General features: G+C 29.2%; 3 protein-coding genes across 3 annotated transcripts; all 3 read left to right on the top strand.

The window, feature by feature from the left end:
• The first annotated feature begins 1,082 nt into the window (after nt 1–1,082).
• LOC124836949 (GDSL esterase/lipase EXL1-like) lies at nt 1,083–3,802 on the top strand. The gene is made up of 5 exons (XM_047312209.2): nt 1,083–1,479; nt 2,221–2,351; nt 2,445–2,681; nt 2,818–3,073; nt 3,484–3,802. The coding sequence occupies exons 1-5, from the start codon at nt 1,170–1,172 to the stop codon at nt 3,672–3,674; spliced, it is 1,125 nt and encodes a 374-aa protein (XP_047168165.1). The 5' UTR covers nt 1,083–1,169; the 3' UTR covers nt 3,675–3,802.
• A 5,330-nt stretch (nt 3,803–9,132) lies between these two features.
• On the top strand, nt 9,133–12,444 carry LOC124836938 (GDSL esterase/lipase EXL3-like). The gene is made up of 5 exons (XM_088105219.1): nt 9,133–9,488; nt 11,012–11,142; nt 11,238–11,471; nt 11,614–11,869; nt 11,974–12,444. Exons 1-5 carry the CDS (start codon nt 9,191–9,193, stop codon nt 12,162–12,164), a joined length of 1,110 nt encoding a protein of 369 aa, XP_087961345.1. The 5' UTR covers nt 9,133–9,190; the 3' UTR covers nt 12,165–12,444.
• Nucleotides 12,445–15,064: 2,620 nt separating this feature from the next.
• LOC148204766 (GDSL esterase/lipase EXL3-like) lies at nt 15,065–16,920 on the top strand. The gene is made up of 5 exons (XM_088105210.1): nt 15,065–15,341; nt 15,761–15,891; nt 16,028–16,261; nt 16,395–16,647; nt 16,730–16,920. Exons 1-5 carry the CDS (start codon nt 15,065–15,067, stop codon nt 16,918–16,920), a joined length of 1,086 nt encoding a protein of 361 aa, XP_087961336.1.
• The last annotated feature ends 479 nt before the right edge of the window (nt 16,921–17,399 follow it).

Raw genomic sequence — 17,399 nt, 5'->3', positions numbered from 1 at the left:
TAATTCATTTTTGCATCTATACATATGTGAAGTACTCATATATGATTACAAACAAACAATATCATAATTACAATAAATAAACTATACCAAGAAACAACTTAACACGTACATATTAATAATTGAAAACTTAAATTTTCGGTTGAGTTTTTTTTTTATTATTAAAAATTTCCATATTTGAGAGTAGAATTCAAAAAATGTTTAAATAACATAAAAAAAGAAGAAACAAATACATCATAAGAAGATTAAACCAATGCTTATATAGTCACAAAACAAAAAGCCAAACTAAAAGAAAATATAAATTCTACATAATAAAAGCTATTTCTTTAAAAACCATTTTGGGTAACCAACTCGACGTATAAGTAAATATTTATATTAACAAGTATGGGAACTTATTAGTAAATATTTATATTAACAAGTATGGGAGCTTATTTTTTATTGATTTTATATATATACACGTCACTAATATCATTTGGAGTATTGGAGCTTTAATTAATGTCCCGTCTATAAACTATCATTATTATACATTTTTCATTTATGAAAAAATATTAAAATTAGTAAATTTTAATACAACAAATTGATTTTTTAATCTTATACTTTTTTTTTGCTTATGTATAAGAATATATGCCGAAGCTCACTCGTTAAGGTTACGTATCCGTTATTCTTTCCTAAAGCAAAATTTCCTGTTAACATTGTTTTTAGTGACCAATGCTAGATACAAGTATGACTTCTTTTTTATATAAAATTGATCACGAAAAGAAAATAAATTAAAATTAGACTAGGATATTGTAATATTTAATTTTTTTTACATTATTCTTAATTATCATTATTTCTTTTACTAATATAAAAGTTCAATTTCGTTAAATCATTTTACTCTCTTGGAAAAAGTGTCGGAATTAATTTTTTCATTAAAATAACAAAGCATTGCATGCATTTATATGTAATTTGAAACTTTTTAAAAAGAAAGTAATCATTAATGCCTTGACAGAATCGTGAAACTGCAATGAAAAAGCTCCCGGTAGCTTGACATAATGATGCCATAAATGAGTTAAAAAACAGACGATGATTCATTCATGCAATTTGTGGTGCACACAAGCTAAGATCCAAATTATATAAGATATGTTCATCATTATCTATTATCATTCCAGAAAAAGAAGCACAACCAATAATTTATGTTTCTTTTTATGAAGTTCCCTCCTTCTTTTTCTTCTCCTTCTCCTTCTTCACTCTTCCGTTTCATAGTATTATTTATAATAACAGTTTTGATTGTGTGTGAAAAAACAAGGGCAGTTGTGAAACTGCCACCAAATGTTTCAGTTCCTGCAGTGTTGGTGTTTGGAGATTCGATCATGGACACTGGCAATAACAACAACAATTTAGCAACAACAGCAAGGTGCAATTACCCACCATATGGTAAAGATTTTAAGGGAGGGATCCCTACTGGGAGATTCAGTAATGGAAAGGTTCCATCTGACCTTATAGGTGAGTGTGTCCTATTTATCATCCCTTCTTTTTTATGACACTGTCCTTCCCGTCTTTGCAAAAATTTAATGCATATAGTTTTTTTAATTTTATGATACAAGCAATCATAAATAGTTACTCTTATAAGACAATCAAAGTTATATATGTTTGACTCTTCAAATAAATTCTACCAAATGTATCATCACTATGAAAATACAAGCTGAATTAATGTATTACTTTGGGACTTAATTATGAATAAATCAAATTAATCTTACTTTTTTCATGGTATAATTTTTAAATTAATTTTAATTTAAAAATGTGATTTACTTTGATGATTCTTATATCTTATAATTTCAACAATAAGCATTTTTTTAGAGTTTTTTTTATTTTTTTAACTGAGATCAAACTTATATGTTAATGAAAAAGCTAGTTCATGTATTAGACTATGTATAGAATATAATTACATTAACATATTTGAGAAGTGTTTGTTAGTTTTACGATAACATGTAAGGAAATTGGACTAATATTTTTGTTTTCCAATTATATAAAGTTCTACAGAAAAGTCATTTTCAAGGTAATTCTGATATGATTACAGCTCATGATGTGAAGTAGATGTTACTGAAAGTTTGGATGCAACCAAGGAGCAGTCAAAAGAATAATGATTAAAAGCACTTAATAACACTAATAATTTTATTAAGCACTTTTAATTAACCATTTAGAAACAAAAATTCTGAATAACTCGTGTGTTTCTGCATAACTCAGTTGAAGAACTGGGCATAAAAGAGCTTCTTCCACCGTACGTGGATTCAAAGCTCGAACCCGGTGAATTGGCGACTGGTGTGTGCTTTGCATCTGGTGGCGCAGGATACGACCCTTTCACAGCACAATCATCGGTAATTTCATCTCCAAATCGATTGACTGATATCTCTTGAAAGTGAAGAACCGGTTATGATCGTTTTTCTAACCTGGTGCTATTGCTGTGATAGTTTACCATATCATTATCGGGTCAACTAGGGTTGTTCAGAGAATACATAGGGAAGTTGAAAGCGGCGGTCGGAGAAGAGAGAACCAAGTTCATCTTAAGAAACACTCTTTATATTGTGGTATTAGGAAGCAACGACATTTCCAACACATACTTTTTGACCCGTGTTAGACAACTGCAGTACCCTAATTTTTCTGCATATGCTGATTTTATGCTCTCCTCAGCTTCTACTTTCTTCAAGGTAACAAGTAATATCTTTTTCTCTTGCAATGAAATTGTCTTATATCTAGTTATATATTTAAATTCTCTCACAAACATGGGACTATGTTGTCTTTGATAGTCTGATGTTTGATGTTTGGTCTGAATACAAATGAAAGGAAATATATGGAGAAGGAGCACGGAGGATTGCAGTGTTCAGTGTGCCGCCACTTGGGTACTTGCCATCTCAGAGAACGATCGGAGGAGGAATACGAAGAGACGTTGTAGTGAAGATAAACGACGCCGTACAGATCTTTAACACCAAATTGTCAAAGCAACTCGAGTCTCTCAATCACGAGCTTCCAGATAGCAGAATGGTGTACGTTGATGTTTACAATCCTCTCCTTGACATCATAGTCAACTACCAAAAATATGGTAATTTTAATTTTCACTTTTCCTTTTGCATATTAATTTATAGAGCTTTTTATGACAAAAAAAAAAACATTGTAATGTACATTTACCTGCAGAATTACCATTTCTAATATGTTCCAAAGCTTGAGCAAATCTCTTAAGATAATTTGCCATTTATAAGTGATATTTGATACTATTCTTTTAGGTTCTTTAGAAAGGTAGTTGGATGCATTTATTCCTATGTCTAGCTTTGCACATGTATGAGTAGATCAGGATAATTAAAAGGTGGGTCTGTTCATTTAATATACTATTGACTGAAACAACAAAAAACATTGAAACATAGACATGTAAGTAATTAGTACTTCTGATACGAACATGAAATTATTCATCGATTATTAATTTTTAAACATGTTATATTTCTTATGATTTTGCAGGGTATAAAGTGGGAGACAGGGGGTGTTGTGGCACAGGGACAATAGAAGTGGTATTACTATGCAATCGTTTCACTCCATTATGCTCTAACGATTTGGAGTATGTGTTTTGGGACAGTTTTCACCCAACTGAAAGTGTTTATAAAAAGCTTATAAGCCCTGTTATTGGAAAATATTTGAACAAGTTCTTGTGAGCAACACTTACACTATTACCAAATTCATTGCTTAAAACCAAAAGTTGTAAACATATATAGGTTTACAATACAAAGTTGTATCACATTCTTTACAATTACAAACATTTAAAGATCAGTCTTATGTTTAACGTGTCCAGTGCATAAGTATATGTGTAATTCTTAAGAATCAGAGACAGATTTAAACATATATGTTCTTAAAAATTGTGTTTCTTTGCCAAACTTTTTAAGAATGAGTTTTTTAATTTTTATAAATCTTAAGGGTGTATTTCTTTAAATAGATAAATTTGAGAAAAAGTGAACGAATGAATTTAAAGTAAATTTGTAGATAAAGTTGTGATTGTTTTTTTTTTTTAAAGATGAAAATGAATAGATTCAAAAATAAAGTTTTTGAATAATTTGACTAGTGGGATAGAGAAAAAGAATAAATGCATATTACATTAGTTACATTTGTAATTGATGTATTATTCTTTTAACTTTCGTGTTCATGAAAAATCTTATTTTTTATTGCTTATTCTTATGAACAAGTTCTTGTCTTTTTCTCTTCTTCACTTTCAATTTCTTTGGTTGATATGCGCATCTTCATTTATCCAACTTCTAAAGTCCAATCCTCATTTCATATACTAGTGTGTTGTGATGTTAAATATATCCATGTTGGTAGGAATTCACACGTAAAATTTGTCATGGATAATAATTCGTAAATAATGAATAATAAATAATTTAATATTTATTTATAAATAAGTCAATGATAAATATTACATTATCTATATTTTTATTTTTGGATATTCATCATCTATAAGAGAATTAAAATTGAAATTTAATTTATATTTTATTAGTTTAAATTTAAATAAAATAAAAATCTAATTTAATTTATATTATATTATACATATATTAATTTTATTTTAAAAATCTGTAATTATTTTTTGAAATATATGTGAGTATTCATAAATATTTATAATTTTTTTAAAATTCGTAAATATTTTTTAAACAAATATCTATTAAGTAATCAAATAAATAAAAAATCAATTTTTTTTATTATGAATTAGGTATAGAATAAACACTGTTCGTGACTAGTCAATTCCTAGTACCTCCACTTTCAATTAATCAATTATAAGGTTAACTTCTAACTTTTCATATAAATGGTTCCTATACTTCAATTATAGCTCATTCTTAATTTCTTTTTTTTTACTTGTAGATTTGTTTTTCGTTCATTTCAATAGAATTTATGTTTTTTTAGATCTATTAGCTTTTGGGTTTTTAACCATTTTGTGTTCTTATATATATATATATATATATATATATATATATATATATATATATATATATATATATATATATATATATATATATATATATATATATATATATATATATATATATATATATATATATATGGAGGATTTAATTTGTATGCTACTCAAATTTGGTGATAAGAAATATTACTATGATGAAATTAGGAAGATTTGAGACGATAACGTTATATTTTAAACAAAAACATGTTCTGTGTTGATTCATCAATTAATGTGAAATATTGACATATTTCTTAACAACAAAATACGAATTAATAATATTCACATGTATAACAGATGGAAAAATAGAACTTTACAAAAGGTGGTCCAAGACCATAAAATTATTCTTTAATACAGTAAGATGCATCTAAAACCTTGTTAGACTCGTAATTTAATAACTCGCTGACCGCGTGTAAAATATAAAAGATATCCCTCCACTCAATTTTATCGGAAAGATTTTGGATTGTAGAATCTAGGGGGTAAATTCTTTTATATTATTATTTTTTTCAATGTTGTTTAACATTTCAGATTAATCGAAAATATACTTAGATTGTGCGTTTGGAAATATATAGTTTCAAAACCATTAAATTCAACCGTGAGTGGAAGCCAGGTGTAGAGTAAGGGTTTAGAAAATTCAGAAAGTGGAAAACAGGTGTGTAGCTGATTGACCGATCAGTTTTTTTGACGGTAATATATAAGCAAAATTTTCAAACGTTGAGCCACTTTTACATGCACCTCTTCTCTCCAAATTTTTGAGTTTCTCCTCCTTCTCTCCACAATTCTCATTCTTCTCTCTAAAAATCCTCACTTTATCCTTCTTCTGATCATCATCTGGGTTGTGTCTGAGTTCTTCCTTGGTGGCAAGAGTTTCTTTTCCATCAATCTAGTTGTTGTGTGAAGTGGGTAAGTAAACTCATTCTTCTTTTTTAAGTTTCGGTATTTTCTGGAACATGCAAGCACTGTTCAGCTTGCATGTGCTCTTCATCTATCTCTCTCTAAACCAGTTTTTGTTTTTGATCCTCTGGTTGGTCCCTTTTCATCGATCAGAATTGTAGTAGGCTGCTTTAGAAGTGGTTGCTGGTTAGTCAACACTGTGGAAGCGTAGGAAGTGTCTGGTTATTCGAGGTAAGGGAAGCTAGTAATTTAATTATGTTTGTTTATGATTGAAATGCTTGGTTGAACGGGTGCATGTGTGAATAAATTGATATTGGTTTGCTTTCTGTGTATTGGCGAGACTTGTGAACTGGTTGAGAAGTTCTGCAGAATTGTAGGAAGTAGAGAGCTCATTATCGAACACTCGGTCAAGTCATGAAATCGGGTTTAGTGATATTAGGTTTTGTAGTGATATTTTAACTTAGTGTTGTTCGCTTTAGTATTGGCATTCCGTTTAAAAATAAAATACTTGTTTTCAACCTCAGCAGTCTTCGGGTTGGTATTAACGTTTGTTCTTAGTAGTACTATGTTTAACATTCGGTTCTAGTAGTATTCGGTAGTCATAGCGATCGGCCTGCTCGGTCATTAACCGGGTTTGGTCTCTTTAGTGTTATCAATGTTGAACGTTCGGTCTTAAGTGTGTTGGTCATTCTCGGTAGCGCTCTGTCATGTACTGTTTTGGTAGTGATAGGTCATATACAACATTCGGTTTCAGAAGCGTTTGGTCTCGTACTAGCACTCAGTCGCCTATTAGTACTCAGTCTCGTACTTATATCTTGTATTAATGATGTTCGACTGAGCTATACACATTCGGTCTAAGTTTTAAGAGTTCAAGTTGAGCTATGAGCGTTCGGTTTAAGCTCTTCAGATTTGGGCTAAGTTCATAGTAATTGATTTTTATATAGTGGTCGGTCAGGAATAGCTTTCGGATATTTCTTTAGTTTTATTTATTATGGACTGTTCGATTCTCTCGGTTGGGTAGTGTGAAGGTGTTTGGTCTCCAATGTTCACATGTCCTCTTTATTCTATAAATGAAAATATAATTGATGAATGACAAATTATGTTTAATATGTGAATTTTGGATTTATGTATACTGTGGAAGAGAAGTCCAAGGCGGAATGTCTCGTGTATGGTTATGGAATTGTAAAGTATGAATATGGATATGCTAAGCTGGCGTTCATCCTGAAATTCTATGAGTATCATTCTCATATGGAGAGAGGTATTTCATTTGTGAGAATAGTAGGAGATCCTACCACCTCAGGATGCCGAGGTAGGTATTATGGGATTAACCTTGGGTAGTAGCTTGATTGGTGTCAGCTGTTACACTACCACAAGTGCAAGGACGACTGTAGCTACATATTTATACAATTCGGATGGTCAAGTCATAGTGTCCAGTTCATATATATATATATTGAATGGTGGTGTTCGGTTTGTATGTGACTAAATGTATTCTGTGTTTGCATGATGTACCGTTCGTCTTTGTACGTATTGAACTTGCACGAATTGTATATATGTGTTTATAATTAAATTACGTTAGCTTACCCTACTTTCTGGTTGTCTTGTTTTGTTCGTCCGGTTATCTTTTCTTTTATAATGATCATCTTGTGGATGTGAGTAGAAGGTGACGAGTGTTCGGTGGAACAAGCATTGGAAGGTGAGGACCCTATTGCTTAAGTTAAGACCGCTCGGTCATCAGTTGTGTATATTTTTAGATTCGATCGTTCGATCAATAGGTTTAGTTTATCTTTTGTAAACCCGTCGGGTTATACAAATTGTTGTATCACCGTTCAATTATGTCTGTATTTTTGTTGTATCAGACTTATGTTGATTTGTAAAGTTTTTAGTTTTATGGTTATTTTGGATAACTGTAATTTAAATACTTTACTAACTCTTGATGAACTAATCTATCATATTATTATGTGTGATTAATCTATGATATAATATTATGCTATATTTTAGGGTGTTAGATATAACAATTTAGATTGAATTTGACTTCTAGATGGACTAATTTATAATATGTTTTGTTTTTCACTATCAAATTAAAAATATAAATAAATTAAAATTTTCAAAATTCAGTCAATTCCAATCTAGATTTAATAAAATAAATTAGATGTATAATTTATATTTATATTAACTAGATTAATTAAATTTAATTCTTTTCCAATCTAATTTAAATGGACTTAAATCTAGATCAAACCCAATTTAAATTTAATTAATTTTATCAATTAGATTAAATTTAATGAGACTTATCTAATATACGTAACTATTAGGTTTAGTAGACATGTATAAAAATATCCATTTTAAAAAAAAAATTACTATCATATAAAAAAATCCAATAAACAAAATTTATTACTTTGGATTACTTAAATTATATTAGATAATCTTTTCCTAATTGTTACTACCGTCGTTCAGCAGAAACACTAATAATTTTTTTTTAAAGAAGTCATTAAATCGAGTTACAAAAATATAACAAAATACAAGCTTATTTCCAACAAATATATTTGACTTTTTAAAAGTGAGATATTAGTATAATTTTGAGAAGATATTGAAATAATAGTTATTAAATAGAAATTATTTTATTCATACTTCCATATATATGATAAGATTTATAGTCAGACAAACCTAATTGATGACTTTTTTTTAAACACAAGCCGATTAGTGTTTGTAAAACTTTAAACTTGAAGAGAAGTTAATGTCTATGTTTAAATTTAAATCAGAAAAGGAAACAAAAGTGGTCGGTAAATTGTTTTACTCTGAGATTGCTGTCTACCCGACCAAAGTGCACATTTTTAGATTCTGAATCTGATAGCCATTATTTTCAATTACAGATCATCTGTACCAATATCAGTTAAAAATCACATATTTTTAATTAGGACACTTTTAGATGCCTAATATATTCATCTGTCTCTCTCCAACAGACCTTTATCCAACTTTTTAATTAATGACTGTGATTAAAAATATGATTATAAACTAATTTTATAATTAAAGATCATTTTTTTAACAGTCAAAATTTTGGTAACTAATATTAATAACTTAATTCAGAATAAAAACTATTTTAATTATCACTTTAAAAACTAATTATAATTTTTAATTTATAAATTAATATTTAAATTAATCATTATTTAAAAATTTGATTGTATTGTCTCCAAACTGAAACACATGATTGTCATAAATGAGATGCAACTGTCTGGCTCAAAGTACAATCAGAGTTTATTGTGTACATATATACTCTTGTTGTCATTCTGACGAAGAAGCAAAAGCAAATCTACAGTATCTAATTCTACTGTTTTTCTTCCAATGAAGATCCCTCTTTCTTCTTCTTCTTCTTCTCCACATTATTTTCTGGCTTCAACCTTTAACTCAGTTTTGATTCTGTCAGTGGTTTTCTTAGTTGATATCTGCAAAACATGTGAGTCTGCAAAACTTTCAGTTCCAGCAGTATTGGCGTTTGGAGATTCGATCATGGACACTGGCAACAACAACAAGATTTTGGCAACATCAGCAAGGTGCAATTTCCCACCATATGGTAAAGATTTTAAGGGAGGGATTCCTACTGGTAGATTTTCCAATGGAAAAGTTCCATCAGACTTCATAGGTTTGCTCTCAATTTCTTCTTCTTTTTCCACAAAAATCAAATTCTCTTACTTTATTAAAACATTCAATTTATAAATTATTTTTAAGTGTATTAATTGGAAAGAAATGTTTGCATTTAAAGTTACAAATATTTTAAAAGAATCATAGGATTTTTAATTGTATTTAATTCGTTTCATGTTTATTTTACTCCTTTGAATCCCATAAATATTCGTGATGAAATTTTCTCTGTTCAATTATTTTTCCTTGGACTCATTCCGAATCACATCACGAGTTAAATATCTACTACAAAACATGTCATGCAATCATAAATGGCTATATATTTAATAATTTTGAGTTAAGATTAAATTTTATAGTATATTGGTTAATAATAGAAAATATTTTACGTTAAAAAGACATGACGCTTATATTAATATTTATTTCTTCCATTAATTAAAACAAAGCATTTCCTTTAAAATTGGATGGATCACTGATTGAAATGACAAACAAGAAAGGGAGCACCACAAACTGATCACTTGTTGAATCAAAGCATAGACAAATAGTATGTTAACAATTATTTGTCTGTGATATTTATCATTGTTTATATTTAGATCATTTGTGAAATTTATAAAATTTCTTTTTTAATCAAATCGCTTTCTTAAAAGTGAAATTATTGAGCTATGCATAGGATTTCCGTTAAAAATTATGAAAACTTGTGTGATTAGGTTTGTAGTTTGGTAGCCTTTGGTTAATTTCTATATTGAAAAGTTTAGTATTGATGATCAAGCCTGATAAGAAATATTTTTTTTTTGTAACAGCTAATTTGAAAAACTAAAAGGGTTACACGTTCACATATGAATTTGTTTGTTTTTTTTTTTAATATTTTGGATATAATATTTTTGTTAATACTTTACTTATCTCTCGATCCTATCTGTAGCCTTTAAATATGTCAAAAATTCTAAATTAAAATACTTTATCACTATTCTAGAAAATATACTATCTGAAATCAAGTACGTTAATGCGTAAAAGTTTCCAGTAGATTTTTAGATTTTTGTGATAATAATTTATCAAATATATTCAGTTTACATTATTCTAGAAAAATAAGTTCTTTTTATCAAATATATATATAAACTCTTATCTAAATTTAGGTATTTTTGGTCAATCTTTTCCTTCCATTCAGGTAATTTTGAACTATGCTAAAGTATATTTTAATCTATTTTAAATTATTAGTGGGCGTGAAATTTTTAATACATATTTTTATATAGTTTTTGAACATAAATTTAAATATTAATAAATAATTTGATAATTAATAGAATAATATACTCAATAAAAAACATTAAAATAAAATATAATAATACTTTAATATTATGTTAAAATATAAATTTTAAATCTAATTTAATCTTGGAAACGTTTATAACTGAAATTTGTATCCACAAATATATACTTTTATTTTATCTTTAATTAGTGTTTGAAGAAACTATTAAAATCAAAATTTCATAAAGATCATTTTCTTCTGAATTTGTTGTGTTCTTGTATTGCATGGATCAGCTGAAGAATTGGGCGTAAAAGAGTTTCTTCCAGCATACTTGGATCCAAATCTCCAACCTGATGAATTAGCCACTGGTGTTTGCTTTGCATCTGGTGGTGCAGGATACGATCCTTTAACATCACAAACTGCAGTACATAGTTTTTCTCTTCCAAACCTAATTTCTGAAAATAATTCTCTGTATATTCCTCTAATTCTAATCAACTTCGCTTACTCCTTTATAACCAGGGAGCTATAACACTATCTGGTCAGCTACAAATGTTCAAAGAATACATAGTCAAGCTAAAAAACCACGTTGGACAGAACAGAACAAACTTCATCCTAAGCAACGCTCTTTTCTTTGTCGTCTTAGGCACCAACGACATTTCCAACACCTACTTTTTGTCCCATCTCAGACAACTGCAATACGATGTTCCTGCTTACTCTGACTTCCTTGTTAACTCAGCTTCTACTTTCTTCAAGGTATCCAGAGTTTACAATTGCTCAAACTTTCTTACAAGTTACAACCAAATTCACCCTTTAACTTTAATCATACGATCATCGAAAAACATGAAAAAAAAAGTTAACTTTTGTGCGATGTATTGATTTTTTTCTTGTCTTGAAGGAAATATATGAACTGGGTGCACGAAAGATTGGAGTATTGAATGGGCCACCAGTTGGGTGTGTGCCATATCACAGAACATTGTCTGGTGGAATAGAAAGAAAGTGCATACAAAAGTACAACGATGCAATGATGTTGTTTAACGATAAATTATTCAAGGAGATACGTTCCCTCAATCAGAAACTTCCAAACAGTAGGATTGTTTACATGGATGTCTACAACCCTTTACTTGATATCTTCGTGAATCACCAAAAATATGGTAACTTTTCACTTCGTAATCTGTTGATGACAGAAACTGCAATTGTTTATCACTTTAACTGTAACAATCTTCGATGATTTTAACGTTTGTAGAAAATTATGCAGGGTACGAAGTCGGGGACAGAGGATGTTGTGGCACAGGGACTCTGGAGGTTGCATTGACATGCAACCGTTTGGATGCCACGTGTCCTGATGTTTTGGAATATGTTTTTTGGGACGGTTTTCACCCTACTGAGAGCGTTTACAAAAAGCTTGTGCCCATTATTGTGCAGAAACATATTCACCAGTTTCAGTGATCACTCGATCTGTTTGACGTAAAAGCAGAAAAGTACGTCTTTCAAAGCCATTTTCTCTGAAGGTCCAAACACGCCCTACCTAAAAGACTTTATCGATTGTGTTGTTTTTTGTATTCTATAGTAATAAAAGTTGTTAAGAAAAAAATAATAGTGATCTATATCCTATGTTACTTGTAAGGAGTATTTCCTACCCTACATATATTTCTTAATAGCTTTTTTTGTAATACTGCAAATTATATCTTCAATAATTTTACATAACTTGTTGTTATGATTTTGCTTACACATTTGAATATATAGTTTGCTTAGGTGTGCATCACTACGTACCCAACTAACACCAACTTTAAATCGTAGCACGCACAAGAGAAATGAGGGAATATAAATAAGTTGTTTATACTTTTCGTGTTTTCAAATAAAAATAATAGGAGGAACAAAAGTTAATAAAACATTACTACTTGACAACCTCATCAACCACTATTGCTAAAAAAAAAAGACATTTAGTGATCACTAATTTCATGGCCAAAAATCGTTTAGCAACTGAAATAAAAATCGAACAGAAGTAATAACAAGACTCTAGTTGCAAACTAATTAACATTATCAAATCGAAATTTAATCGCTAAATAATCACCAAATTTTCAGTTGCGAATCATTCGCTAAAAGGATTGGTCACGTTTTACTTTAGGAAATCAATTTAGCCACCAAAAATTCAGTGACTAAAAAATTTAGTGACTCTTTTTTATATCAATCCCTAATGTAAAAAAATATATGAAATTTTAAAATACTTCGGTCAATAATTCGAATGCATATGTGATAAAATACCAACTTATTTTTCAGTCGCTAATAATATTGTTGTGTATTCACTCTGTTGTTCATGATTTTTCATCAAAAGCTCTATGTTTTCTTCAAGCATCCTCTCCTTGGCATCCTTTGCCATACATTCATCATTTAATTTTTGAATAGTTTCACACATTTTTTCTATTTGATGAACTATCGAAGTTTGGCTGGTACTAAAGCAAGCACCTGCAGAGGTAATAAACCTTTTTCTGATGTACTAAGTCCATACACATTACTTTCACAAATTGATCACCAATTCACCGTTAGTTTTACTTTTTCAACTGAACCCAAATGCGTAGTTGAGTATGACTTTAATTTATTTCATTTTCTTTTAATTAAGATTGTGTAATTTTAACCCATATTGTCAAACATGTTTTTTTAGATAATCCTATTAATAAATTAAATTAATAACATTCATTAAAATTTTAGAATATATTATTTGCATGTAGCTATATTTACCATTTTATTTCTCTAAAGAAATATTATTGGACTTTACAAATTTAACTATCGGATTTTAAACTTTGAAATAAAAAAGATTAAGTTTAGTTTTTAGTACATCTTTAAGATATTTTCTTGTTAGAGTTTAAATTATAAGATAAAAAAAATCATTTTTATCCACGGCCATTTGATAAAAGTTATATTAGTAAATATATTTATACACCATTTAATCAGTTCTAACTTAATATTATTAAATTGTATAACCACTTCTTTTGATGAGCAACCACCCCTTCAATAATAATAATAATAAGTTATATAATTTGTAATGGGGTACATATATACACACACGTGCGTGTGTGTATATATATATAAACATAGAAAAAGTGAATATTAATTGGGAGCCTTTTTGATGTGAGACAAAAACTTTTTCTTAAAATTACTAGATTTAACTAACTCATCCGTCAACTTTAAGTTCTTCTCTATTCTCTTTGTACGTGCTTTCATGAATTTTGGTTGGTTCAGCACAAATTTAGCTAGCTCTATTATCAGTATTGTTCAAATTCAATTCAAACTCATTTAAACCACAACAAATTAAAAATACAGATACTAGTTTTATTTAGATGATGTACATTACATAAATGAATGGGTAGTTGATGCAAATAGTATATATATTAATTTTCTTTAAATAATATTTTGTGCATGAAAAAGAAATTGCTGGAAAAAAGATATAAAGGTTTTGGTTAATTGCATGGGGCAGGTAAGAAGTTAAAGGCACTACCATATTCATATCCATTCATACACTCTCAACCAACTAATTTACTGCTTGATCAATCAACACACCCAAATACCATTCATATATATATATATATATATATATATATATATATATATATATATATATATATATATATATATATATATATATATATATATATATATATATATATATATATATATATATATATATATATATATATATCTTAACAAACCTACCCTCTTCTCTACTTAATTATTTTCTAACTTATTGTTGTGTTATATTTAAATTACTATGCCAATTTTAACAATATCACTTACGAATATTCATGTAAATAAATAACTAGAATGATTAATAAATTACAAAATAATAAAATTATTATGGAAATTAAATCTACATATTTATTGAATATTGGATGTAAAAAATTTTTTTTTTTTAAAAAAAAGGTACAGATTTCAATACTAGTCAATCTATCATTTTTCTTATTTCAAACTATCTTTGCATTTTTCTCAAAAGCTTCATAACTGGGAACAAGTTAAGCCATTTTGAGTCTCTTATACTAATACGTTATATATGTTGTTAAGAGCTCAAACTTCTTCGACAAAGTTTTAAATTTGAATCTAGGTTAAAACACATACTTACAAAGAAACAGCTACTAAACAAGATTGAAATGAGTTTGATTTTGAAACAAAATCATGGGTAAAATTAATACATGTTCCTCACCAATAATATGAAAAAATAACAGTAAAGATGCATTGAATATGAGAGATCTCATGCAGTTATTGCATGTAGTTACGTTCATTTATATAATATAACCTTCCTGAAGACAGCACAGTGAAGAAACCTGTTGTGTATAGCATATTTAGAAACAAGAAGAATGAGTTTCATGCAGCTTACTACTTTTTCCCTTACCTCATTGCTGCGTTTCATAGTAATATTTGGTTTATGGTGCAGAACAAAGGGTGTGCTGAAGCTGCCATCAAACGTCTCAGTTCCAGCAGTGTTAGCATTTGGAGATTCGATCGTCGACTCCGGCAACAACAACAACATTAAAACATTGATCAAGTGTAACTTCCCACCTTATGGAAAAGATTTTCAGGGAGGAAAACCAACTGGTCGATTTTGCAATGGAAAAATCCCTTCAGACATAATAGGTACTCTCTTCTATCTGTTCTATGTTGTCTTGTCTTGTTTACATCTCTCAGATTTTCGTTTGTTAAATTACAGTAAAAGTTTAGTACTATATATTCTCATTCTTGTCCCTTTCTCTTGTAATAAACAGAATAAAATTTTGATATATTATTGTCAAGCTGAAATAGGAATAACCTGGGATAAAAGTCAGTCTAAGCTGTCAAGATAAATCTTTAACTTGAAGAGAGAGTAACATTAAAAACACCTAGGAAAATGCATCAAAACAGTGTTTCTAAATCTAATATAAGTGTTCATCTTACAAATCGATTTTTGTATTATTGCAGTAAACTTAAAATTCACTTCTGAAAGTAATATAATATTAATGAGTTAGTGTATTATAAGATTTTGTTATCAATCTCACTGCAAATTCGTTGAGTTTCAGTTGAAGAATTGGGTATTAAGGAGTATTTGCCTGCATATTTGGATCCAAATCTGAAATCCAGTGATCTTGTTACTGGCGTCTGCTTTGCCTCCGGTGCTTCAGGATATGATCCTTTGACACCCCAAATAGCGGTAACATAAACCAATTTCAATAATGATTGAACAAAGTGTCTTCACATTTGATAAAACAAAAATCCTGTCATGAAGTTACATAGATGTAAGCAAAAATTCTTAATCATTGCCGTTTGTTTGTGGTGTGTAAACACAGTCAGTTATATCATTATCTTCTCAACTAGACATGTTCAAGGAATACATAGGAAAGCTGAAAGGCATTGTCGGAGAGAGCAGAACAAACTTCATCCTAGCCAACAGTCTTTACCTTGTGGTGGCAGGCAGTGACGACATCGCCAACACCTATTTTGTTGCTCACGCCAGAATATTGCAGTATGACATTCCTTCTTACACTGACCTTATGGTCAACTCAGCCTCTAATTTTGTAAAGGTATATGCTTTAGATTCTTCTTCATCAATCAATCTCAAAATAGTCTAAGTCTCATGTTGTATAAAAATAAACTGAAGTCATATGCAAAAAGAATTTCATCACTTTTCATGATGTGAATTTTTTTGTTGATTAGGATTTGTATAATCTGGGAGCTCGTAGAATTGCAGTGTTGAGTGCACCACCTATTGGGTGTGTGCCATCACAGAGAACTCTAGCTGGAGGATTAGAAAGAGGGTGCTCAGAAAAGTACAATAATGCAGCCAAGATGTTCAATTCGAAACTCTCAAAGGAACTTCATTCTCTTCACAGCTACCCCAATAGCAGAATTGTTTACATTGATGTTTACAACCCTCTATTCGATATCATTCAAAACTACCACAAATATGGTAATCCCAAGTTAGCTTTGGCTTCATTGATTCTGATGAGAATTTATTTCATAAAAATCACATCTTTTAATTTTTTTTGCAGGCTATAAAGTTATGGACAGAGGCTGCTGTGGCACAGGGAAACTAGAGGTTGCAGTGTTATGCAATCCTTTGGATTCCACTTGTTCTAATGCTTCGGAATATGTCTTTTGGGACAGTTACCATCCAACAGAAGGCGTTTACAGAAGACTAGTGAATGGTGTTCTTGAAAAGTACACCAGCCAATTGTTTTGAACTCCCCATATAATATAAATAAGGGTATATTTAGACAAATTTCATGCTAAGTATTTTTAAGAAAGAAAAATTATATCAGTTAAAATAAAAGTATACATAAGTTAAAAAAAGTAATTCAAATAAATAAGAAATAATTTCTATTCAGTAATTTATATATAAATTAATCTTAACTTATGTGTAATTTTATTTTAATTTTTCTTATTTCTTTTTATTAAAAATACTTGTGAGAAGTTTGTCTAAATAATTATATATTAATTATGATAGCAAGGAAAAATTACTATTTTGAATTTGCGGGTTGTTCGTGTGATTGTTCACTACTTTTTTGAAAGATTTTTATAGTCATTTTCCATCTCCCAGACCTTCCACATTTTCTATGTTTTTTCTTTTATTCTTATGGATAATAAATTTAAGAGTATTCTGCAATCTGCTTACTCTTTGCTTAATGTTTCCTTATGTTATTTTTCATCCAAGTTTCTATT

The sequence above is a fragment of the Vigna umbellata genome, chromosome 1, assembly GCF_029865625.1.
Source record: "Vigna umbellata cultivar VRB3 chromosome 1, Vumbellata_1.0, whole genome shotgun sequence".
In the NCBI taxonomy this organism is placed as follows: Eukaryota; Viridiplantae; Streptophyta; class Magnoliopsida; order Fabales; family Fabaceae; genus Vigna; species Vigna umbellata.
The sequence above is the reverse complement of the archived record's forward strand: the minus strand, read 5'-3'. Positions and strand labels throughout refer to the sequence as shown.

Bases quoted from the DNA above. Each gene is read 5' to 3' on its own strand.
- LOC124836949 (XM_047312209.2), top strand. From the start codon at position 1,170: ATGTTTCTTTTTATGAAGTTCCCTCCTTCTTTTTCTTCTCCTTCTCCT. The intron at 1,480-2,220 runs GTGAGTGTGTCC...TGCATAACTCAG, and splicing joins GGTTCCATCTGACCTTATAG to TTGAAGAACTGGGCATAAAA. The intron at 2,682-2,817 runs GTAACAAGTAAT...TACAAATGAAAG, and splicing joins CAGCTTCTACTTTCTTCAAG to GAAATATATGGAGAAGGAGC.
- LOC124836938 (XM_088105219.1), top strand. From the start codon at position 9,191: ATGAAGATCCCTCTTTCTTCTTCTTCTTCTTCTCCACATTATTTTCTG. The intron at 9,489-11,011 runs GTTTGCTCTCAA...TGCATGGATCAG, and splicing joins AGTTCCATCAGACTTCATAG to CTGAAGAATTGGGCGTAAAA. The intron at 11,870-11,973 runs GTAACTTTTCAC...AAAATTATGCAG, and splicing joins CGTGAATCACCAAAAATATG to GGTACGAAGTCGGGGACAGA.
- LOC148204766 (XM_088105210.1), top strand. From the start codon at position 15,065: ATGAGTTTCATGCAGCTTACTACTTTTTCCCTTACCTCATTGCTGCGT. The intron at 15,342-15,760 runs GTACTCTCTTCT...GTTGAGTTTCAG, and splicing joins AATCCCTTCAGACATAATAG to TTGAAGAATTGGGTATTAAG. The intron at 16,648-16,729 runs GTAATCCCAAGT...TTTTTTTTGCAG, and splicing joins TCAAAACTACCACAAATATG to GCTATAAAGTTATGGACAGA.